The sequence below is a fragment of the Emydura macquarii genome, unplaced genomic scaffold, assembly GCF_026122565.2.
Source record: "Emydura macquarii macquarii isolate MOO-44397 ecotype Brisbane River unplaced genomic scaffold, CSIRO-AGI_Emac_v2 contig_3517, whole genome shotgun sequence".
Classification (NCBI taxonomy): domain Eukaryota; kingdom Metazoa; phylum Chordata; order Testudines; family Chelidae; genus Emydura; species Emydura macquarii.
This window is the reverse complement of record NW_027133654.1, coordinates 2,894,468-2,920,777: the sequence shown is the minus strand read 5'-3', so window position 1 is coordinate 2,920,777 and position 26,310 is coordinate 2,894,468. Positions and strand designations below refer to the sequence as shown.

Genomic DNA, 26,310 nt, shown 5'->3' with positions numbered 1-26,310 from the left:
GTCTCTCAATACAATCAGAAGAGTTAACAATGCTGTTGCTTCATATATGATTATCTATTCATTTTCACTCTTACCTAAGGTAGGTTGCTTTCAAATTTAATTCTAGATTGCATATAATTTGAAGGCTTGCTGCAGCTTTTAAAAGTGTAATTACTTTAAAAAATAGTCATGTTTTTAAACATCTCCATCTGCATGCAAAATAATATTGACACCATCATTTTCAGAATTGGTGCTCGTGTTTAAAGCTGCACTGTGGAAGTACGGCAGAAAGGGGAAAATGTGCTCTTGAGCAATAATTCACATAGTGAGGTTAACATTTATTGGAAAAATAGTAAAATGCTTCTGATTGTTCTTTATGTGGCTAACAGTTGATAAGAGGATAACTGGAATTACAGGGCATGCCGTGCTCTTGGGACTATTGGTGTGTAAACAGCAGTGCTTACCAAAGTGCTGTGCTGTAACTCCCGTGTGTGGCTGCAGCAGGTGTGAACTAAAAGGTTCCTATTTTGCATTCATGTATTTCTGTTTGAAGGGGACTACATTAATGTGAACTAGGAATCTTTTTGTTCACATCCGCAGCATCCACGCGGGAATATTACAGCACAGTACTTTGATGCGTACTGCTATTCACACCCCAGTAACCCAACCCATGAGGCAGTGTAGATATATCCTACATTCTCTTTCCGACTCAGATTTTAAATTATTTTCTTGATCTTGATGGCAGATTTCAAAGGCAAATGCCTAAGGGGTGTAGATGTAATTGACATATTACCAGGTATACCAGTACTGTTGGTGCTGTTATTTGGGGCAATGTTTGCAAATGTGCATTCTCCTACAGGGAAGAAAATTCCTTCACTTGCATCACATATACCACAGTCTTTTAATTAGACAGAAAGAGTCTTAGAAACCCTTACTGAAGAATAATTATTTAATGAATAATTGAAGCTTCCATTGTCACATCACTTCCGGTTCTTTTTTCCAGTGTTTACTCAGGCTAAGATCACGATGACTTCAATGGGAGATTTGCCTGAGTAAGGACTGCAGGATTGGGCCTAGGCTGGTTAGCTTATTAACATCACTTACCCATGAACCCTGATTTGCTATATTGTTTTCCTCTTTGAGGAAATCTTATTGCAATTCTGTGAGATGATAGTGTTTGGCGTTTATTCCACTATGACTTTATTTATTAATATCTTTTTTTATTAAAAAACACTTCTAGCAGTCTGACCAATTTTACAGGAGTAAACCAGTGTGTTATATTTATTAACTGTCAGATTGGTTGCATCTATGTAAATTACTTAGTATACAGTACTAAGCAATATTACGTGGTATAAAAATAAATAAAAATAAATCTCAGATTTAGACTTTAGTTTAAAAAAAGGGTGGCACATGCATATGGGGTGTGAATGTCAGGAAAATGTTAGATTAATAGATTTTAAGGCCAGCAGGGATCATTATGATCATCTGTTCTGACCTCCTAGACAACACAAGCCATAGTACCTCACTCAGTAATTCCTGTTTCAAGCCCATAACTTCTGTCTGAGTTAAAGCATATCTTTTAAAAAGACAATCAGTGTTTAAATAAAGCCTTCAAGTGATGGAGAATCCACCATGTCCCTAGTCATGGCCCTCTCACCTTATGGATGTTCTAAAACCATGAGGAAATCTTGGGGCATTTATGAAGGGTGCTAGGCATTGGCACTACTTCTTGGATATCTCATGCACCCACTCAGAACTCAATTTCTCCCTGCCTTCCCTTGGCCAATTTCCTTGTGGATTTTATATGGAATGATGCTGCAGAGAATAGCTCTACACAGCACCCCTGCAAGCCATCCACTCACATTACCCCTCAGCCCATGGACTGTATGGTGTCTAGCGAGAAGTCAGAGGATGGTGGAATGGTGCCTCTTTGGCTCAACTCCCGTCCCTCTGACCGATTTTTGGGCCATAATAACACCCTTCCTGCCATTATTTTCACCTTCTGCAACTCAAAGTAAAGAGGGTGGTATGATCCTGAGGTCTGGACTAAAATGCCCCTCATCTTCCATGCTGTCGTGGCCTTTATAAGTCAGATAAGATCTCCAAAATCGTTTAGTGTGTGGTTGAGGAGGGAATCTTGAGCACCTAGTACAAAAGCCGCATGGAGTTTTTGCTGAACAGAGTCCTAGGAGTTTTCTTCTATCAGTTTTGTCTGGATGTAATTCAGGTGCATTGAATATATGAAATGAATCAATCCGCTGAAATCCAGCTAACCTGTTAGGAGATGAAATGTCATGCCATCATCATGACAAGGTATTTTTCACTGGATTTGCAGTAAGGCCTCTAGTTTGACTTATGACCTCTGTATCATGTGGCTTTGAGAATATTCCGTGTAGGTAATATACAGTCAAATAAGCATTCAACTCTTTGTGGATTTTCTATAATTTAATTAAATTACAAGGACTGAACTCAATCAATAAAATTCAATAACTTCTAACATTTAACTTGATTTTGCCCAGTCCTTCTGTCCCTGCACAAGCACTAGGGGGTTTGTACCCAAGTAAGGATTCAAAAGCAGGCCTGTTCTTCGGACAGGTGGTTGTGTGAGTATGATGTGACAGAAAAATTAAAATATTTTCCCTGAACAGTACATTTTATTGAATTTTCTTATTCTGTTTCTCTATAGAGACATCATGAATAACAAAGTGTTTTACCAACATCCTAATCTTATGAGGGCTCTAGGAATGCATGAGACTGTCATGGAAGTGATGGTAAATGTACTTGGAGGAGGAGAATCCAAGGTAAAGAATTTCATTGCTAGAAGAGAGAGAATTTAGAATATGACCTTTTAAAGCTTCCATCCTACAAGGTGCTGAAAACCCTAAGCAGTCATTCATTTCCCATTAGCACAATATAAGGTCAAGTGAGCAGACTCACCTTGTATAAGAAAAGTTGTAATAGCTTCTAATTATTATCCTAATACTATTACATTATAAGGATCCTATTCTTGGTTGTTCGTTTAGAAAAAGATGAAGCGATACTTTATTCTCACATGGGAAAAGAAGGTTTTTATAGCCTACTATATTTTATAGGTATTGGTTGCAAGGGACTCTTGACTTCCATGGTACATGGAAAAAATTCCAATTATATATATAAAAATAAATGTAACCAAGAAGTATATTTAAGGATTTCAAAAAGAGTTTTAAAATTAAGACATTTTTCTGGAAAATAGAGATGCTCGTGTTAGAGATGGCCATGACATCAGACTGTGCATCTGAACTTTCCCACACTTCAGTGTGTTTGAATCTAAGATTTAGATGTGAATCCAGCTCTTTTTCTTGTTAACGCCACAATCTGTGCCACTGGACTTAATGAACCATGCATTTTCTCGGAGCCCCATTGATTTCAGTGGTGTCTGCTCGGGAAAGATAATTTTGCAGGATTGGTGACAAATATGTAAAAGTACCCAGCACACAATGATTTTTGGGTGATTTTTGCAGCTCTAACTTAGTCTTGTTTATCTAGGAAATCACCTTTCCTAAGATGGTGGCAAACTGCTGTCGTTTTCTGTGTTATTTCTGCCGCATCAGCAGGCAGAATCAAAAGGCAATGTTTGATCATCTTAGTTATTTACTGGAAAACAGCAGCGTTGGGCTTGGTGAGTAATAACATTATAAAGTGTGTCCAAAGTGTGTGTGTGTGTGTGTGTGTGTGTGTGTGTGTGTGTGTGTAAAATACAGTTTTAACATTTTTCATTGATTTATAAGTTATGAACAAACAGAGAAATTGTACCAAAAAATCTCATGTTTAAAACAGTCCTTCCCATAGCATTCTGCTTGGCAGTATGATTTTTTTTTTAAATTTGAAATTTCTATATTATTAAATGTGAAAAAGACCTTATGCAACTGTATTATTAAATCCAGAAAACCCCATAAACAAAGAACTGCCCACCCATCAACCCTACATTAATTAAAAATGATAGATAAACATTTCAGCAAGAAAATCAGTTAATGCATAAGGGCTGAATTGCACACTGTAATTACCCCCAAGGAAAGGGCAGAGTCTGTATACGCTGCTCCAGGAACTGAACAAGATATTTAACAGAACAGTTTACCCATAAGAGTCACCGTTCAATGCCTGCTTCCTCCTTTCTACGGAACTTTTCCTGGTACAGCTTTTCTCCCTACCCATGCTGGCCTGGATGCACTGGCTTGTCCAGGGAGAGGGCAGAGCCAAGGACATGCTAACCTGTACAGGGGTTGGGGGTGGGAGGGTTGCTGGTGCTTTTCACTTTCATGGGTGTGGTAGGAAGTTCACAACTGAATCCTAAATTAAGGTTTTCATACTAACATTAACATGTCCATGCTGTTTATACTGATGATCAGAAGTGGCACAGAAATGTTAAATGCCACTTTTGTTTTGTTTTAATACTTTTCTTCTGGATGACATCGTTGTATTTGATTATCTTTATGCTCAAAAATTTAGTTATCAAAATTGTCGTGTTTCATATTGTTGCATGTCAGAAGCATAGCCCAAAAATATGTCTAGAGTGAAAATAGTCAGCTAAACTGTTTGCATTGGAGGGTGAGTTAATGTTACTGTGAGAACTTTTGCTAATATTATGTTAACATGGGGGGGAGTTGCATTTAATTTCCATTTTTAAGAAAAGAAAAAAACACTTATTTTAAAGCTGAATAATATTTTCCATTTATCCATAACTCAATCAATATCTAAATGGATTTTCTTTAAACTTTCTACCCACCTTCCTCCCTAAAAAAAAAATTATCTTCTACCTGAAATGAAGCATGGAAATTTGTAGACTAAAAATATAATTTTACAAAATGTTCTGATTGAATGAAAACACGAGGTAACAAGGGAACCTTGTATGAGGCCCAAAGTTAGAAAGTTCAGTACCAGGATCACTTATAATAGTGTTAATAATGCTACTGGTTAAAAAAAAATAGTGAAGTGGTATTTGTGTAATAATATTCCAGGATTGTCACCTGAGTGCATCACTCCAAAGTCTAATATCTGTTGAGTCAGTATGAAGTAATGGAAATAGAGCTCTCAACAATACATGTAGCTGTTAGTTCAGAAGATCACTAGGCTATATCATGACTGGGTTTCACAGTTTGTAATCATCCAGTTTTTAAGTTCTGAGCCATTTTGTCTTAATGAATTACATCCGTGCTGTCTGTTGCTACAGTAAGGCATGGATCTATGCACGTCAAGAGTCCAGACCACAGTGACATCAGAGATAAGTCAACCAATCGCCACACTTACTCTACAGCTAATTGTATGCAACATTTTCATTGGTTGCATGAAGGAGGTGGCCCAGATGGTGCAATGCTTGGCCCAACTGTCACAGTTCTTCAAAACCATCCACCCAAGAACACAAGCAGTGCACACAGTAACCCAAAACACACACAGCTCCTCATGGCTGCACACATGCTTCATCCATACAACTCTCCCAGCACAATACAACCACCCACACAACAGCACAGCCAGCATGTACAATAGCCCCAGGCAGGCATAGCCCCTGACTGCAGGTATGGTGGAGAGCTCTTTTTGTTTAGAATATCACCAGATTCAGTCATCACTGGAGTTCATGGTCTGTTGACATCAAATTTTTGAGTTCTCAGCCATCTCCAGCTTGCTTTTTTTTTTTTTTTTGCACTCATTACAAATTATGTGCGTGCGACTACATAGGCTTTCAGCTACTAATTGGTTATTAATGCCCAAACTTCAGGTGTTTGCACCATAGCTTATTATAACTTCAATGGTAAATATATTAGTCCTCTGGACATGTGTATTTGTATTTTTATTAAGCTATTACATTTTTATTATTTTTAAAATTTAAATTACTAACTTTGGTAACTGTTTTATTGACAGCTTCCCCTTCTATGCGAGGATCAACCCCTCTAGATGTTGCAGCAGCATCTGTGATGGATAACAATGAACTTGCACTCGCTTTAAGGGAGCCTGACCTGGAGAAGGTTAATGACAATCTTTTCTAGCAGTTTTCCAGGTCTCGTGTGTGTGTGTGTGTGTGTGTATATAAAATGTGAATCAATAAGTATCTATCATTACAAATAATGGATCAGCAGAAGTCATATATTTCCTGGACATTTTATTCTTCTGTTTGTATTATCAATGCTGGGCTTTCAAACATTTTCAATTTGAAAACTTCAAATTTACTCAGTGGAAAAAGTTTACGATGTGCCTTGCAGTAGCACCTGGGGACCTCAGTCTTGGAGCAGATCATAATGTCCTAGGCACAGTACAAAAGTACGGTCCCTGTCCCAAAGAGCTTCGTTTTAAGTATGAGGCAAGAGACAACAGATGTGGGGGAGCACAAAGTAACAATTTATTAACATAATAAGCAGCTGTTACAGCACTACAGCTGCCTAGCCACTGTCAAGGAACTGGGACTTTGGCTTGGTCTACACTTACCTCGGCGATTCGGCGGCAGTCGACGGGAGTTACGCAAAGTTCCCGTCGACACAGCGCTACGCCACCTGAGGAGTGGTTTTAGTACGTCAACTTCTGGATCGACTGAGCGGGTCTTCACAGACCACTCAGTTGATCCAGATAAGTCGATCTGATCGCGGCGACTTTGCTGCCATATTTGTAGACATAGTCAGTCTACACTTAAACGTGTTACCAGCATAATTATTATGTTGGTTAAGGGAGTGATTTTTTGCTGGCATAGCTATGTCAGTAAAAGCTCCACTGTAGGCATAGTTCTTCTTCGAGTGATTGCTAATGTCCATTCCACTATAGGTGTGTGCACACCTCCGTGCATGGCTACTGGAACTTTTTTCCCCTTAGCAGATCCCGTAGGGCTGGCTCTAGTGCCTCCTGGAGTCCTGCACACATGCCGCAGTATATGAGGCGCTGACGGCCCTACACCCCCTCAGTTTCTTCTTTCCGCCCGTGGCAGTTACTGGAACTGCTTGCGCTTCCATTGCAAGCGCTTTATTCCCCATGTTTAAATGTTAAACTAGGGCTTTTTGTGTTAGTTAGTTAGTTAGATTAGTAACTGCTGTAGTGGTAGTTAGACACTTGCAGATAGTCTACTAGTTTTTACTGGGAGCAGGTCATGGCTTCAAGCCATGTGCTCCGGCGGGAAGGCTTTCTGGCTAACTGATCCCCACTGTCTGAAGCATGGGGGGGAAGCTCTTCGTAAGAGAACGGATAGTAAAGCTTCCAGACCTCCGGAAAATCCGCCTGAAAGCCTGGCTCACGGAGCTCTGAGCCAGCTCCAAGCCAACAGCTTCGCTGCAGTATCCAGCGCGCCGCCGGTGCAGAGAGCACTGTCGGCACTGACCCGACTCAGCACCGCGGAGATGGAAGCACTCGGACTCCCCCGCACCGTCGGAGCAGGCGGGGTGGAGCACTGATCCACACCGAGGTTGGATTGGGGAGACCTGCTGCCGGAGCCAGCATCTCCAGCCAGGGAGCCTCCCCTGACTTGAGGAGTGGAGGAGCCCCTCAGTACCTACCAGCTTTAGTGGCTGAAGGGTGGCAAGAGCCTTGTTGGCCTTGCATACACTGTCGCTGCCCATATCTCCACAAGAGAGAAGGGGCTAGTGCTAAGGGGAAGCCCGTGTTGGGACTTCTTGAAAGGCTCAAGAGATCCCTGATACAGGGAGGAAGATCTCCTGCAGACCAGTTTCCTAGGGTAGAGCAGGAATGCTCCCCTAGAAGTTATCCAGGTCGCAGTCGCCAGACCGACCTGCATCGAGGTGGAGAGCGAAGTTGCTCGCCCGACACCAGTCTCGACCCCCCGGCACTGGGTGAGGTCCATCTCACTGTTCCCGCTCTCCGGCAGCAAAGAGTTCGCCCATAATGATGCGGTGCTGATCCCGGTCACCGGAGACAGTCTTGGTACCGAGGTGTTGGGCAGTGCAGAACCCGGATGCTGGAGATGGACTCAGCACTGAGGTGTTCACCGGGCGATGCGGAACCTGGTAGCCAGAGACAGGCTTGGCACTGAGGAGTTGGCTCTCCACCCCATGCTGAGGCATCAAGGAACCCCGGATGCTGGAGTCAGCCTCAGCACCGAGGTTTCGCCCCCCATACTGAGGCTGCGCCGAGCTCGGTGGCCAGAAACAGACTTGGCACCGAAGAGTTTGCCCTGCACCGAGGCCAGGCAGAGCTGGTCACTGGAGCTTGACTCAGCGCCGAGACGCATGCAGAGTGCAAAAAGCCCTCAGTGCAGGGATGATGCTCGGGTCACTTCAGCTCGCTGGAACGTTGTCTATATGCCTGCTCTGGCTGTGGCACTCACAACGAACCTGGTAGTCGAGGTGGTCGTCGCTGAGGGGTCACTCTCTGGAGTGACGGTACCGCACAGTAAGAGGCTTTGGGCAGCCCCAGCAGTGGTCTGTCAACAGTGCCTCAGTGTCCCTTTGGGGATGCAATACCTGGGGGAGCAACCATCAGTGAAGGTGCCGGAACCCCAGGCAGATGGCCTTAAAGGCAATAGTCACCCCAATGGCTGTATGGGGGCCTAAGGGAAACAGAAGCCTGGTATGCCGCCCTGGATGTTAGGGGCGTACATCCTCAAAGGTCCCTCCACTTCGTAGGGGTTGACTCCCTATAATGCTTTTCGGCTTACCCCGTGGTCTGTTACTTGGCTGACGGTGTTTACTGAAGGCCTGGCAGGGGTAGCTGCGTGCTTGACGGTGTTTGGTCTGACCAGATAGGTCCAGGTCCCAAGCCTGGAGCAGGGTGAGCCGGTCAGGCCTCTCTTGCGACTGGCGGGGTCCTGCTGGTAAACACACAAAGCTCACGTTAACTCAGGTGCAGCCTACGGAATGCATCGGTGTGACCGGTTGCTTCCTGGACCAGACCTTCTTGCCCCAGCCCTGCTGTGGGACAGGCTTTCTCAGGATGGGCCACATACACAAACGCCCTACGACAACAGCCAAAGTTTGCCGACAGCGGATAGGGCACAGGGTGGCCTGCACCTATGGGGTGAGGATAGCTAGCCTGACGCTTCGGCCACTTCAGTCACGGCCCCAGGATACAGTCCGAGCAGGCAGCTCATACACCGAGGGGCTATGTTCCCCTCTCCTCCACTCTCCCTCCCCCAAAAAATAATAATAATAACCCGACAGCAGAAACTCCTAGCCTCCCAAGTCTGGTGAATGATTCCTCGGGATGTTTGAAGGGGCATTCCGTTCAAGGAATAGGCTCCTTCAGTTACCCTGATAGTGGCCATCTTGAGCAAAGGGTACAGTGCCGTATCAGCGCTCACCTTGGCTTACAAGGCGTCTGGCCAAGGAAAGACAGGCGTCGGCACACTGATGTGAAGACCCGCGAAACGCTCACAGGGATTGTGGAAGGTGCCCCCACCTCTCGAAAGCAGGGAGGTGCAGGTACTGTCTGTCAGTGTAGCAACCATGTACTACACTGACAGGCGGTGGGAACCCATTCATCAGCCTTATGAAGGGAACCTATCGGCCCTTGGGACCTGGCAGTGATCACCTCCCAGGGGTGAGGAACGGTGAGGCGGACTGCATCAAGGGGTCGCTCTTCCTCACCACGAGGGGTTGCAGAGCCTACTAAGGGCATCTACGACCATCTGGAGGAGGGTTTCCCCAAAGGGAATCAGTCTGTATCGGGCTGCAGCACGAGGTGTCCACGGTGCTCCCTCCATGGTCAAGGGGCAAGGGTGCTCGCCAACTCCATTCGTTGATAGCAATCAGAGACTTTATATTCTTTCTCCCGCCCTCCCCTCCTGCATACAGTTCTGTTCCACTAGGAGGGGCTAATCAGATGCCATCCCGATTTTTCCGGCTGGCCATGCCAGCACGGGTTCAGCATGCTGCGGGATTTCTTGATCGCCCACCTCGGGAGCCTCCGAGCCAGCGCGACTCCAGCTACCAGGATCACGGTCACCTGTGGTGCCCAGACCTAGATCCCCAACACCTTGGGAAGTGATAGATCGGTGGCCGAGAGGCAGTGAGCGATCGCTCAGAACGGGCCCAGTGTGAGCTGATGGGTAGCAGGAAACCCTCCATGCAGGCTGTGTATCGGATTAAGTGGAAGTGACTGTTGCCTGCCGGGAGCAGTCCCGAGATACTCTGCCCGGCCTTTCACCAGGGGAAGCAATCCAGGAAATACTTGCCGCAGCTAAAGCTCCAGGAACTGACTGTGGCCTCTCCGAAGCCCCACCTAGCAGCCGTATCAACCGCCCATCGGCCACTTGGAAGGGGGATTGCGGTCTTCCTGTCAGATGGCGTTTCGGTCCCTGAGGGGGGTGGGAGGCTTTATCCGTAGGCCCGCAACCCAGTGCTTCCCTGGGATCTCAAGCTGGTCCTTCCAGCCCATGCTCCCTCCCCCCAGAACCCAGGGCGTCAGGCCCTCTACTCTAGCATTCTGGGAAGGTGGCCTCCCTGGGTTATTTACCTCAGCAAGAAAGGTCTCCAGGATCAGAGCTCTGACCCCAGAGCTCCTCCCTCAGACAGTAGTCTATAAGATAAGATTCAGTGAGACTGTAGTGGGCCCCCTGGCCCAAGGTTGTTGCCTGGTCTCATTGGACCAATCATATATTCTCCCCAGGTCTCCCTGAACCACATGGTTTGGAGAAGAGGAGAAGGCAGCACTCGCTAAAATGGAAGTGGGGCCCTGGCTTCTACATCAGATGTCCGAGGCCGTTCAGGAGAGCGATGCAGCTCTTCCTCACAGCATCCGGCCGGATGAAAGCTTCACTGGTCTCCGGCCGCCACAAATTCCTTGGGAATAATTTTATGCATCGCGTTCGGCCATGAGCAGGTGAAGATGTCACTTCCGGATGCTGCAGCTTGCCCAACAGAGCTCAAGCTCCATCCACACCCTCCCTAGCGGAAATGCTAGGGCAGGACATCTGCAAAACAACTGCCAGGCTGGTGGTACATACCTTCACGTCTCACCATGCCTCTGTCCAGGGCGCGGGAAGTAGTGGGCTTCAGCGAGCTGGGCTGCAGGCAGCTCACCGCTAACTCCGGCTCACCTCCAGGGTACTGCTTGTTAGTCACCTATAGTGGAATAGACAATCACTCGAAGAAGAAAACAGTGTTACTTACTAGTAACTGATGTTCTTCGAGATGTGTTGCTCGTGTCCATTCCACAACCCACTCCCTGTCCCCGCCACCGGAGTTGGTGGAAAGAAGGGACTGAGGGGACATAGGGCTGGCAGTGCCTCATATACCGCGGTATGTGCGTGGGACTCCAGGGGGCACCAGAATTGGCCCTATGGGATCTGCTAAGGGGAAGAAAGTTCCAGTAGCCGTGCCAGAGTCATGCATACACCTATAGTGGAATGGACATGAACAACACATGTCAAAGAACATCAGTTACTGGTAAGTAACCTTGTTTTATATTGGTATAAAAGTGCTTCTTCCAGTTCCCCGAATTGAGATAAGCTATAAAGTTAGAAGCAATTTTGTACTGATATAACAGTGTCTGTGCTAAGAGGGTTTTCTTGGTTTAAGTTTCCCGGTGTAGTCAGACAGGCAAAATTTCCTCTGGTAAATCTGCCCTTGAAGAAAAAAATGTAAGAGCTTTGCAGATTTTTATGGGGCACTCCTTTCATGCATAAGGGAAGCATGAGAGAAAGTGCAAATGTGTTTAAAGGAAGACTGAACTAGTGGTCATTAAAGGTTGGTGATAATGCAGAGAGGAGTTCGGGGTCAACATCTCAATATCATACAATGTACGGTGGGTCTAAGCTCTGAAGGGCCATAAAAGAATAGACAAGTAGTTTGTGTTTGATGTGGAGAAGGAAGGGGAACTAGTGGAGAGATGCAGTAGAGTGACATAGCTGGAACTCCAAGTCAGGATGATGATCTTTGCAGCAGCAAGAATGGATTTAAGAAGTTCAAAATGCCATTTGTCAAGGCTAGAAAGGAGAAGTTTGTAGTAGATGAAGAAGCTTTGGTTGGGAATTTTAGATGCACTTACAAAAAGGCTGGATCTTAGAGATGTTGTGCAGGAAGAAACAGAATGACTTAGGTGTAGCCTGGATTTGTGGATCTAGGGGAGGGTCAAATAAAAGATGACACCCAGGTTAACGGCCTGTGTTGCAGGGACAATGGAACTGTTGTCCAGGGTCAGTGAGAAATGAGAAAGTGGGAAGAGGCTTGGGGGGAGTGGGATTTGAGAGCCCATTTTTAGGTACACTGAGTTTAAGTTGATGACTGGATAACCATAAGGAGATGGCCTGTTTTGGGGGGATGGCGTGGGGACAACATTTTAGTTGGGACAGAAGAAGATTGGTTAGAATGGAAGTGCAGATCTGTAAGTGGTTAGCATAAAGACAATAGTTGAAAACCTATTTTCGAATAAGAATAGAGTTCGGAAGGAGAACAAGAGGGAACTAAGAATGGAGTCATTTGGGACTCTCACTGAAAGTTGGAGCAGAAATGAGACATGCTGAAGGAATGATTGGAGAAGAAGAAAGAAGAGAACTGAGAGTGGACAAGATTTCATGATGCAGATCATCTTTGGCAGAGTTCCAGGCAGCCAAAAGGTTGAGGAGGAGGAGGATGGTGTACCAGTCCTTAGTTTTGGCCAAGAAAAGCTCGTTGAAGACTTTACTTAGAACCATTTCAGTGGAGCCTAGAGGGTGGAAGCTAGATGGGACGGGGTGTATGGGTAAACTTCCTTTTGAAACAGTAACTTTCTCCTTTTTCACAATAAATGTTTTCTTATTTCATTTTACTTTATTTTTAGGTAGTTCGCTATTTGGCTGGATGTGGTTTGCAAAGCTGCCCTTTGCTGGTTTCTAAGGGATATCCAGACATTGGATGGAATCCAGTTGAAGGAGAGCGGTATCTGGATTTTCTTCGTTTTGCAGTTTTTTGCAATGGTACTGTTCTCTAATGTTTAAATAATTTCATATGTAAAATTTGTCATTTAGGGCTTATCTGTATGGCAATTTATTGCGCAGCAAGCTGGGGTGTGAATCTAGAGCACTCTAATCTGCCAAACACTAAGTAGCTGTGTGGACCCTGCTGCTATGCACTACAGAAATTTTAGTGTGTGATAGCAGGGTCCATATAGCGACTTAGTACACAGCAAGCTGAAGTACCGATACAGTCAAAGGTCATAACATGGCAAAAAATTAAAATGCAACATTGTGAATAAAGTAAGCAAATATGACTCAGGAAACCCATATAAGGTCTGGTTTAAGTGGTTAACTGGTGCATAGGTTCTTGAACTCATCCTCTGATAATGGTATGAATTTCACCCCAGGTGAATGGGATACGTTAGTTTATTTTTTTACATAGTCACTTTTTGGACCATAACTTAATTTAAAATGATTGTCAAATAAATATTCCATTACTATATGCTTAACTTCCATTGCGATAATCATCAGAGGTGTGTGTGCGTGTGCGTGTGTGTGTGTGTGTGTGTGTGTGTGTGTGTGTGTGTGTGTGTGTGTGTGTGTGCATGAAATATAAAATGCAGCTTCATCCTTATTGAGCTAATGGCTTATACCGCGTTACTAGATTTGTTGAGTTTCACTGTAAATATTTTAGACTATATGCTGATGAAATTGACATGCAGTCTAACACTTTCCATCTCTTTCTGATTTAATAATATCAAGTAAATGTTAATTATATGAAATTTCTGAAGGCAGCATTGAACCCCTTTTTACTTTTTAAAATGAACAGCAGAGTGAAAGAATTTAAATATGTAAACACTAATCTTCTTTGCGTCTTTCTTTTGGCATTACCAATTTCATACATCTGATATTTTTATAAGACCAGCTGAAAACTGTTGAATTTTGTCTTCTATATTTAAGTACATTCTGTCTTGTACTGATTCATATAAAATATGTCTTCGTCACCCTCCTTATAACTGATCGTATCTCTGACATATACTGAATAGATCCACTGATCAATTTTTTTTTCTGTATGATGCTAGGAGAGAGTGTTGAAGAGAATGCTAATGTTGTGGTCAGGCTGCTTATTCGTCGTCCTGAGTGCTTTGGTCCAGCATTGAGAGGAGAAGGAGGTAACGGGTTACTTGCGGCCATGGAGGAAGCTATAAAAATATCAGAAGATTCTACTAGAGATGGACCTTCCCCAAGTAATGGATCCAGTAAAACTCTGTAGGTCCAATAGAGCTGTTCAGTTTACCTTCACCTTTTGTTTTATAATCCTTTTTATGGAATTCAGTATTTTTAGCATATTCCTAAAATATTATCACATAACCTGACTATGTGGGGCAGGAAATATTCTCCCTTCCTCCCAAAATTCCATGGGGTGTGCATCTTCAGCCAAGAGGGGCCCCTCCTTCTTTCCCTGGACTCAGCTGTCAGCCAGGATCACTATAGTCAGCCAGGATTCCTTATTGCTGCCTATTAGTGAGGAAGGTAAGAAACCGCCTACTGTTGTGAAGTAAGGGAGGGACTGCATGTGGCCATTGCTTCTCCCTCAAACACCTTAGGGCTGGATGGAGTCTTAGGGTATGTCTACACTGGAGTTAGACACCCATGGCTGGCCCCGCCAGCTGATTCGGGCTAAGGGGCTGTTTAATTGCACAGTAGATGTTTGGGCTCAGACTGCAGCCTGAGCTCTGGAACCTCCCACTTCTCAAGGTCCTAGAGCCCAGGCTTCAGCCCAGGCCTGAATGTCTGCACCACAGTTAAACAGCCCTTAGCCTGAGCCCTGCGAGCCCGTGTCAGCTGGCACAGGTCAGCCATAGGTTTTTAGTTGCAGTATAGACATAATCTCAGGCTCCACTTGAAGAATGGAGAGGAGGCAGCAAGTTACACGGCTGCGTTAGAGACTTCAAAGAAAAACTTCTGTACTCCATATACACAGATTCTCTTTGTTAGTTACTGTAATCTTGGTGCAGTGCTGCCCTTATTGAAAAGAGTGCTGGAAATTGTATTACATAGTGTGCCCATTAGAAAACTGAAGGTTAAAAAGTAAGAATGGAGATGTCAGTATGATGACTGAGGATCAAATTTTGCTCTCAATTGCTCTGGTATAAATCCAGAATAACTTCTCTGAGGGCAATGGAGTCACGTCACCCTGGTTTTGAACCAGTGTAATTGTGAGCTGACTTTGGCCCCAACCTTGTGCTGATTTCATAGCTGATGAAATAGTCTTAAGTCTTTTTTCATATTTTGTTTCCATTAACAAATAAATAAAAGTGAGATGGAAGAAGAAGATGACACTATCCACATGGGAAATGCCATCATGACCTTTTATGCTGCTTTGATTGACCTATTAGGACGTTGTGCCCCTGAAATGCATGTAAGTTTTTTCTCTCCAAATACTGCTACTTTCTTACTGATGATTTAGTTCATTGGCCTTTTCGCAGTAACTTGTCTTACCTTTTAGCTATGGAAACAATGTTATGCCAGTATGATATCTAAATGTGCAGGTGTGATTGAAATATGTATGTGGGATCATTTTGATGTTCATTAAAACCAGTGTCCAGTTGTCCGTTTCTTAAGGGTTTCCCTTTAACCTGTGCAGAGGCAAAATTCTTTTTTCAGAATCAACATGGCAGATCTGAGCTCCAGTAATTTGCTCTTCCTACATTTCCATTGAGTATACCAGTATGTACAGGCTTCTAGGGAAAGCAGAGTATCAGTTAAGATATATCTCATGGCTCTAAGATCGCCATTTTGCCCCAATAAACCAGAAGGTTTCATCAAAGAAAAATCTTGGAGAGCCACTGTTTCTACCCTATTTTGTCTCTGACTGTAACCCACTGTGCATTTCTGCACTCACTAATAGGCACAAAGCAAGATGTCATATTGCCTCCTTTCCTATCAGAAGACTGAAAATATCCCATTAAGTTGCCTGCAGCTTTCTGTGTGAGAGTCCAGGAGATAGTCTTGAACTATGTTCTCCCATGTGGTAGTGAGTCTATCCAGACCAAACTGCCCTCTTCTTTTTCACAGTTGTAAACTATTTTTAAACAACAAACAGTATTTGTTTTTTACTCTCATTACATACATTTCCACTCTCATCACTCACATAGAAATTAAAAATGATGTTGCTTTCCATTAAAACATGAAGAATCAATTCCTGCCCCCAGAGATATACAGTGGTCGTCCATTATGATCTTTGTTCGCAGTGTACTAGCATCACTTAGGGATATTAGTCAAGGATCTTTGTGCTAGGAGCTATACATACATATGCTAAACAGGCAGTCCCTGCCCCAGAGAGTTTACAATCTAGGCCCCAGTCCTGCGAAGACTTATGTACATGGTTAACTTTATGCATGTCAGTGATCTCACCAAATTTATTAGGGTTACTCCCTTACTTAAATATGTATGTAAGTTTTTGCAGGACTGGGGCGTGGGCTATGACTAGATGCAACATGTGGATGAGGCAAACTAACAAGTGGGAGTGGGAAGCAGGAGGTAGGAACTACTTGTGCACATTAAAGTTCAAAATATGGCCAGCTTTCTCTAAAATAACACAGTCTTGCACAGATTCCCCCAAATGTCAGGTTTATATAGGTCTAGGCATCCTCAAAAATGGGAAATATCTATATAATAAGTGTGGTAATCGGTGTGTTGGTCACCGATGTTTATCAGTGTAGGCTGCGTGCGTAGATGCTGTGTCCCTGTGTAGATGCTGTCCCAGCCTTGACCAGGAAACTGAGACGGCTCTCACGGATTGAATGAGTCGACACGACCACAGATTAGCTGAGCAACGAAGGCACCCAGGCCAGGTTTATTGCGTGCGGCACAATGAGAAATGACTTACAGAGTATCTCTGGGTCAGTTTCATATTGGCGGCGTTACAATGGTCTCGGCCCAACGGCAGGACTTTCTGTTATCCCCTAGACCGGACGCCGGTATTCCCTCTGACACCCTCTTTTATACACTGTTACATACGCTTTCGTTCTGCCCCCTTTCACGTAGGTAGTTGCCACCCTCCTGACGTAGTCTAATACCACCATTTTCCGTTGATTGGCTGATTTGGGCACTGCCACTCCATGTATCATTTCTATCCATCAAAGTGTCATTTCAGAGAGTTAGTATCTTGGTACCTCCTATACCTGCTACATATTTTAGTAATATTTTGGCAGTTTTACAATCTTGCAGTATCAGCACTTTCCTGTACCAGTTTCAGTTAACTTGAGTGACCCCTTATACTTCTGTTCACTCGGCTTTTTCCATTTAGGCCTTAGCCTGTTTTACAGGCCTTAAGCTCTCACTTCTTACTACATTAAGTTCTCTGTGGGTGTTTTTGTTTCGTTTTGTTTGAAGAATAAACATAATTTTGACCTAGTTTTCATAAACCCCTGGCCACCTTGAAAGAGCTATAGGTCAGCTAAGACGGTGAAGCAGATAATGATAGGATAGCTGAACTCATTAGTGTCTCATGGATTTTCTACCACCAAGCCTGCTACATGTTGACACCCTGCTCTCCTCCCCACATGTCCCAACATTTCACTTTGAAGATGTGATCATTCTACATTAATAACAACATTTTCATACCTCTGGGTCCCACAAATTTGCATTCTGATCAAAACAAATGAAATATATATTGTGCAAAATGTGTATATTTCATTATCATTTAGCACTCATAGCTCAGATAGCACTCATCATTGTAAATATATACTTCTAAAGGTTTTTAGTTGCAGGGGGGAAAAGGTTTATTTATTTATTTTTAATTATTACTCTTTCATTAGCTAATCTATGCTGGCAAAGGAGAAGCCATTAGGATCAGGTCAATTCTGCGGTCTTTGATTCCTTTGGAAGATTTGGTGGGTGTAATTAGCATTCCTTTCCACATGCCAACCATAGCTAAAGGTAAGATGATTGCTGTGCATTTCCTTCTTACCCACCAACTCATTCTTTTGAATTTGGCTATTTAATATATAAATATTTATATTCATGTTCCCCACATGGGATTTTAATTATTCATGATGTGAACTAAAAATGTCATGCCACATTTTTTGATTTTGTAGACAGAGATTCTATGTCCATTTTTAAATCAGTGGCCAAAGCCCCACGGATATCAGTGGGATCATCACTGGGTCCAGAATGTCATCAGATCTCATAACAGTGATAGACAAAGTAGGAATTTAAAGGTGAGACACATGGGAAAGTAGAGAAGGCTCATGAAGACCGGGAATACAAGATAAGTTCCATGAAGGATCACCTCCTAGGCAGCCTCTGCCTTAAGGAACTACTTTAATGTATCCTTAAGGTTTCCAGTGCAATTTATTCAGCAAGAAAACTCAGCTGGCTTCTTTTGGGACTATTTAAGACAGGTTCCAGTGTACATATCTTCTGTAAAAAATCTATCTGTTTTTTTTATTAAAAAAATATCTTTTATAAAAATCTCTGATTTTTTTAAGAACCGTTCCATCTAAAATACCATGGAAATTCTTTATTGTTTTCATTCTTAGCAAATTAAACACAAGTTTTCTGTATTTTCAGAATATATATGGCCTTCATGTTGTGGCATTGTGATAAAAATAGGGCTCTATAGTAAAGAAGTCCCTCCTTTTTTACTATAGAGCCCTACTTTTATCACAATGCCACAACATTACCGTTTCTGAATCAGTAATAGCACTGGGAGCACCTTCTGTCCTGTGACACGTGCACTTGGCACAATATCACAAGGCTGTTTGTGCTCCTTCATGTTAGTATTGCTGAAGGGGAAGGGTGACACTAACTTTGTGATGCTGGCACCAGAGACTGGAGCTTGATCCGCTCTGTAGAATATACAATTTATTCTGTTCATTTTTTGAGGAAACTCTTTTTGTTTTACGCTTCTGAGAGGCTGTTGTTTTTTGATAGGTTTCAGATTGTGTTCTTTCTTTTTTTCCTGGAAAATTCTAATAAACAGATGCGAAGAACCGCTTAAAATATATATATTTTTAAAACGCCTCTGTGATGTAGTTTTACCTTTTTAAAGGACAGACTAGAGAGCACAGGGCCCTGACAGCCTGGAGTGTAATCAAGATGGACCTGCCTCACCCTAGGGTGAGGCTGTTTTAAACAGCATGCAACAGAAAGCTTAGCTGAGCAAAGGAGTGGGGACAAGAGGCCATGCAAGCTGCAGTGGATGGTGGTTTCTCTCTCAGGCTCTGGGAGACTAACCTCACCAGACTCAGATTTTGTTTTGTGGCCTTAACATTTGGGAGCTTGGAACCAAGGTGCTGAGGTGAGGACCTTACAACTGTTGTGATTGCTCCTGTCCTAAAACAAAAAGGGACATGCTATTTTGTTAGTCTGTTGGCTTCTCCTTGCTCTAGGCTGTTAAAGTGAACTTATTGCTGTTCCAATTGGGAGAAATTAAGGTGTGGCACATGTGTAGGGATGATCTATGCCTTTATACCCACACATATATTTTCTCTATTTTTCTAAAAAATAAAACAAATCCAACTCACCATCTCTTTTCCTGAAAGACTGGTAAACTAAGCCCTAGTTCTGGCACCACAGTCTTGTTGTTTGTTCTTTATCTCCAGCAGAGCTAACTTACTTAGAGTATGCCTACATTGGGGCTGAAAGGTAGGTTTAAATTCCAACATACCTGCACTAGCTCTAATTGAGCTAGCACGCTAAAAATAGAAGTGTAGCCACAGAGAGGGAGGTGATAGGTGCCCTGAGTATGTACCTGTGGTCTCAGATGGGATTGTACTTGGGGCAGCTCGCATAGTCCCTCGCATAGCTTATGTACAGTGGCTACACTTCTAATTTTAGCATGCCAGCTTGATAAGAGCTAGCGCAGGTATGTCTTCTCAAATTGGAATTTACACCTTCCAGCTCTAGTTTAGGCATGCTCTATAATCCTATTCCTTCAATGAACTCCTCATGGGCAAAGCCCTGCACCCACATGTGGACCCACCAGAGACTCAATACATTTAAAGGGACTCCAAGTCTGCCTACATAGAGCTCATGGCAGGAGCAGGGCCAGCCCCAAGTGCTGGCATTTAGCAGAATTAGCACTGTATTTTCATGCATGTTGCAGCGTAGCTCACCTCAGCACTTGTAGCACAAGAATGATTCTAATACAGTGTTACAAACAAAGCAATGCTAATTTAGTTTACAAATAAGAACATACTATAGCCAGAAGAGAGAGCTAAACAGCACTATATAAAACACCGCCCATAGCATATATAGGAATCAAAAGGATTATTTAGGTTACACAAAGAAAATGTCAAAAGGCGAAACATTTCTGTGTTATGTTTTCAAACATAACTATACAGATCCTTTTCTTGCAGCATCTTGATTGTGTCATCAAAGGACAGTTTTCATGTATATACTTCCTAAAGCTCTAAAAATAGCTTTGTATTTCCATCCCTTTTAAGATCTATTAATAAATGGTCCTTTTTGAGATTTTTTTTTTGTAATCTTTTGTTCTCCTTCCTTTTGTTAATGAACCTACATTACAGGAATTCTCACCAGTGCTGTATTCCAGGGATATGAGATTCAGAATCATTCTGCTGCTCACTTTCTGTGGGATCTTTTTAGTGAAAACAATACGTTACAGGGTATTTTTCTTATGCTGCATAAGAGTGTCAGGTAGTTTGAATGCTTTGGCACCCCGAGTGTGAATGAGACAGCATGCTTATGCTTTAGGGTTTACCTGGATTTAGATTGCTTTACGTATTTTATTCAGTCAGCTATGAACTGGGTGCCTTTGTGTAACAAAAACATATGGAAAATGTTCAGATATTAACAGATACTCAATACTCTTGTCTATATAGAATGATCCTTTTTATTTAAGCCTTATTTCTTCCTTTTAGATGGTACTGTGGTGGAACCTGACATGTCAGCGGGGTTTTGCCCAGATCACAAGGCAGCCATGGTTTTGTTCCTTGACAGAGTCTATGGAATTGAGGACCAGGATTTTCTTCTACATCTTCTTGAAGTTGGCTTTCTGCCAGATCTCCGTGCTGCTGCTTCCTTAGACACGGTAAAGATTTAAATTCTTTGATTTGTCAGTTCCCTTATCTTGTCAAGCCTTTGTATAGCCCTTCTATAACCTCAACTTTGATAGTTCAGTGCCTCAGTTGTGCCTATTTTTCAGAAGATTCCAAAGCTCAACCATGCCAGAGGTGTGAATATCTAGAGGTGACACTTTAAACACTCCCTTCTGTGTGTAAATGGACTTGAAACAAAGCCTTGTATTGTACCTGAATAGGTGGGGTATTCAAAATCTAAATATGCAGCTGAATTTTGCAAACAATGCCAGTCTTTCCAAAGACTGACCCAAAACCTCATAGCCCCATATCAAATGCATCATGAACTTTAGACAGTTCAAAATAATTTCTGCAGCTTGAGTCCACCTCTATACATGGATACACAGATATCATATACAAACAGCAGTAACATGAACATTGTGTAGATCTCCATTTTTGGCTGCTGTCTATAGCATGTTGTTTTTCAGGAAAAAAATAGTATATACAGTTTTTTAAAATATATAATTTTATTGGGAAAATCTCTACACGGAAAGCAAAATGTTTTGAAAGTATCGAGTGACTGAATATAGGAGGTTAGAATGGAATGTACACTCTGTAGGCTGTACACTGTCTGTCTGTCTGTCTGTCTCTCCTTGTATTAAGTCTCTCATTGCTTTCCAAATCTTACTTTCTTCTTTGACATTTTCAAAAAAAAAAAATTGTGTTGTTTTTGAAAAAATAGTGTGTAATTGTATCACACATGACACATAGGGAGGAGAGTTTCCCCTCTGTGCCTTTGAAAATTAATTCCTCTTGTATGTAGTATGAAAGCAAAAACTGCAAAATGTAGTTATTTTCCTTTGTAGCAATATTTATCAAACAAGTTTCATTATTTTTGTTCAATTTGTTCCGTAGGCTGCTCTGAGCGCTACAGACATGGCCTTGGCTCTGAATCGATATCTTTGTACTGCAGTCTTGCCTCTGTTGACCAGATGTGCTCCTCTTTTTGCTGGCACAGAGCACCATGCCTCCCTTATAGATTCCTTATTACACACTGTGTACAGACTCTCCAAGGGCTGCTCTCTTACCAAAGCTCAGCGGGATTCCATTGAAGAATGTTTACTCTCTATTTGTGGGTAAGCAAATATCCCTGACTCCATAGAAAGATGAGGTGCTATATTGAGATGTGATATGTACAAGAGCACAAAGACAGAATAGCTAACTATATGTCACTTTTTATCAGTAACACGGTTATAGATTTTATTTAATACCTGGTCACTCTTCAGATTCTGTATTGTTCTATTTTTGCTGGCATCTGGGAAAGATATGTTAGGGTTTAAATATAGGGTAAAAATAGGGTAAATATATACTTGACTATGTTCATGTTGCACAGTTGCTAATTACACAGATATGCAATTTTCAGTTGCTGTTCTATAGACAGACTCTTTTTTAATTAACCCCAGTAAGCAACCAAGAGAATACACTGTATTGGGGGCAAAGCTCTGTATAAATAAGGAGGTATGAACATAGTAAAGTATCATTTTTAAGAGCATTTTTAAGATTGCAAACTAATAGTATGGTTTGGTGATATATTGCAGAAAGTTATATTGCTTGCTGAAGATATTTAGTTATCAGTTACATTTTAAATCCTGTGACCTTTAATATCATAGTAGTTCACTATCAGCATACTCTCAAATCTATCACTTGCATTAGTGTCACCCTCTTTCCATCTTAATATTTTTGCCTATATTGTGCCTTCTCAAGTCTAGCAGCCCATATGCAAAATTTTCAGAAATGCTCAGGTCCCATTTTCAAAAGGTGTGCAAGCACTCAGGAAAAGGCGATGGGACTTAAGCACCTAAATCATTTATGCACTTTTGAAAATTTTAACCCACATGACTTTTCCTAATGAACCACCTACTTAGTTCAACAGTGACACAAATTTTTATATTGTAATTGGTAAATTTGAAGTTCAGAGCAAATAAAAGCAATGTACTGCAATTCTTTATGCTGTATATTATAGAATAATATAAATATAGGGTTGGAAGGGACCTTGAGAGGTCATCTAGTCCATGCCCCTGTGCTGAGGCAGGGCCAAGACCATCCCTGACAGATGTTTGTCTAATCTGTTTTTTAAAATCTCCAGGGATAGGGATCCCACAACATTTCTTGGTAACCTATTCCAGTACTTAACTAAGCTTATAGTTGAAAAGATTTTCCTTATATGTAACCTAAATCTCTTTTGCTGCATATAAAGCCGATTACTTCTTTTCCTGCCTTCAGCGGACATGGAAAAAATTGATTACCTTCCTCTCTGTAATAGCCCTTAGAACACATTTGAAGGCTGTTATCAGGTCCCCCTCAGTTGTCTTTTCTCAAGACTAAACATGGTCAGGTTTTTTTAACCTTTTCTCAAAAGTGATGTTTCCTAAACTTTAGTTTATATTAGTTAATAACAATACTTTAATCTTGGTAATGTTAATATCATATATGTTATGTTCACTGTTTGCTGTTACTTTAGAGACTTTCTACATATAAATTCTCTACTTATTATAGTGTAGCATATAGACACATCCCTGTTATTTGTTCTGGACATCAGCTGGAAAGACAGTACTCTCTATATCTTTACATAGTATGTCCACAGTGTCAAAACTTAGCTTAAATGACTTCATCAGTGCAAGAATATGGGCAAAAGATTATCCTTATGTGCTTTTTTCATGTGTTAGAATATGCAAAGATATAATCAAATATAGTATCAGAATATTACATTTTCTGATTTGCACCTGTCCTCCTGTTTTCTATTGTAGAGCTGGTATTTTCACAAATCTTAATGTAATTTATATGGTTCACACTCAAAGTAGCATAGTCTGGAAGTTTTGTTTGGTATGCATCTGTTATTGTTTGCTCTCCATCTCCTTCCCTCACATTTTTAATCTACTGTATCACCAACAAAATTACATCACTTTCTGGATTTGGAAATGTCTGAAGGAGTAGGAGAATTGGCGCTGATCCTTTGGTGTGTGTGGTTACTTTAATGCGTTGTCTGTTTATTTATTTATTGCATAAAAGCTAGTTGTATGCTCTGTTCAAAACTGTCTGTCTACCTACAGCCAATTAAGGCCTTCCATGATGCAACACTTGCTGAGGAGATTAGTGTTTGATGTTCCTCTATTAAATGAGCATGCAAAGATGCCTCTTAAGGTAAGTGTGGTTTACAGTAAAGATATCTTTTAATCTTCTTGTGTATAATGGACTATTTCTTGTATGTTGCCTTGCCTCCATCCTGCAGAGGAAACTCTAGCATGTTATACGCTAGCAGGATGCAAGGAGAAAGAGTATTCTTTATGACAGCCACTAATGCCCACTTCTCATCAGTCTATATGGAAGCATAAAGCCCCATGCCTCATCTCTGATTCCCCTTCCAATTCTGTCCTTTCTTCAAGCTCTTGTAGAAAGAAACAAGATGGAGAGAGGATAGAGGGTAAGAGAAAGATGGCTCCAAGGCATAAATAGAGCAACTTCATGTTGGAATTTCTGGGTGGTTCTCAGGATCCCCAGCTTGGGCTCTGTGTGTTAGTCTCTCTCTGCCCAGAGAACTGACTCATTTTCTGTGTACTCGTTGTTGTAGCATTGTCAGTCCCAGGATATTAGAGAAACAAGGTGGGTGAGGTAATAATTTTTATTGAACCAACTTCTGTTGGTGAGAGGGAGAAGCTTTCAAGCTTACAAGTGCTTTTCTTCAGATCTGGGAAAGGAACTCGGAGTGTCACAGTTAAATAAACGATTGAGCAGATAGTTTTGCATAAGTAGCTAGCTCCACAAAGGGATACATTTATATCCTTCCTTAGACAAGATCCCCAACACAGAATCCTCAGAGTCTAGCCTCAGTGCACCAAGAACTGAATAATTCAGCACCTTATATCCCACTGCTTTTTAGTGAACTATGGGAAATCCCTTCTGATGATTTCCCAACACAGCTTTGGGCAAGGCATTTCAGCTTTTATTCCTTTTATTTCACATTTTCTCCCTCCTTTCATAAGGAGTAGGTCATGATTCATTTCGTCTGTCATCTCTCTTGGGTAGAGACTTGTGCCTCTCTCCCTATTGACTGAGGGTTTTCCAGGCTGCACAGTTTCCTGCCTATACTGCAGTATCCTTAGCAACTGCATAGAAGGCATTTTTCTGCATTTTGCTTTCTCTCCAGAGATTATGAACAGTGTGATTGCCCTCAGTTACAAGTAACCATACAGCTCTTTATAAGCAAGCACGTTTATTCTTAAGGGGAAAACATTACAGAGAAAACATAGTAAAAACAATTAAAAAAAACCAAACCCTACAGAAATGCTAAAAGCTTACCAGATGTCATCCCAGCTCTAAACTTGGACTCTGGTAGGTGTCTGTCCTTCAAAATCCACAGCTCAGTTGTTCCCGTGCTTACAAGGTCATGTCTGTCTCTGACTCAGAACCAGCACACAGGCTGGACAGAGCAGCCATTTCTTTTTACAGCTCAGGCCTTTGATCTTGGTCTTCAGTAACAGATCATCAGCACACGGGGTATAGCTTCAGAAGGCTGGGGTTTTGCATAACCATTATTGAGGAATTTGCATTCTCCTCACCCTAGAAATTCCCCAGGAAAACCACTTAACACTTTTTGTTGTAAAAATCCATTCTTGTCTGGCACATGGTTCAATGTAGTCCTTTGACCCTCAGGTCTCACATCTCCCTCCTCGAGAGGTTACTTACAGCATTGGCCCACAATAATACTAATCCATTCATTTAATACGATAGACACTAAAGATACTTAAACTTAATTCAATAAGGTCTCCCAAGGATATAGCAGGAAATGGTCGTATCTGTCACAGGTATGATTCTAGATGTGTGATAAAGACAAAGGTGTTTTCCATTACAGATCTTGATCTTGGTTTGGTTCTGAAAATACTTACAACATAGATTCTCTTTTTAAATCCGTGGGAGCTGTACATCTGAACTACAAATATATAGTTACATTTTTGGTTGTGATCAAAATCTTCCCTGCCTACTCTGCAGGATTTTTTTTAAAACTCCAGGGAGTTATAACTTTGGATTTAGTATATCTATTCCTACTGGTGCTATGAATATTTTCAGTCTTCCATCTTGCTATTTGTTCTGACTGATGAGAAGATGAGGGTCAGTGCCTCCTATGATGGCTGTGACTCAGAATATTTTGTGATTACTTGCTTTCTGGTAGGTGGAGTCATCGTCTATAGAACTTTTTTTTATCTGCAGGATTGTTGAGATAGACTAAAAAAAACCACTAGCTTAATATTTTTCTTTGTATGCCCTGGAATTCTCCTGTAAAAAGATAATGATATATCCATTGTTTAACGTCCATGACAACAACTGTTCTTTAGATGTTGTAAAGAGTCATCCACTTTAGTGGCAATACATTGTAAGAGTGACATCATT

At 42.0% G+C, this 26,310-nt stretch overlaps 1 protein-coding gene across 16 annotated transcripts in view; it reads left to right on the top strand.

Moving 5' to 3' along the window:
• The window catches only part of RYR2 (ryanodine receptor 2), a 646,139-nt gene that overhangs the window by 421,718 nt on the left and 198,111 nt on the right, over window positions 1-26,310 (top strand). For all 16 annotated transcript variants that reach the window (XM_067535799.1, XM_067535792.1, XM_067535786.1 and 13 more), the window contains 10 exons: window positions 2,666-2,780; window positions 3,505-3,637; window positions 5,872-5,975; window positions 12,703-12,838; window positions 13,900-14,086; window positions 15,137-15,239; window positions 17,641-17,761; window positions 20,710-20,879; window positions 21,781-22,001; window positions 23,976-24,066. In XM_067535799.1, the coding sequence (XP_067391900.1) occupies window positions 2,666-2,780; window positions 3,505-3,637; window positions 5,872-5,975; window positions 12,703-12,838; window positions 13,900-14,086; window positions 15,137-15,239; window positions 17,641-17,761; window positions 20,710-20,879; window positions 21,781-22,001; window positions 23,976-24,066 (1,381 nt within the window). The remainder of the gene's footprint in view (window positions 1-2,665; window positions 2,781-3,504; window positions 3,638-5,871; window positions 5,976-12,702; window positions 12,839-13,899; window positions 14,087-15,136; window positions 15,240-17,640; window positions 17,762-20,709; window positions 20,880-21,780; window positions 22,002-23,975; window positions 24,067-26,310) is intronic.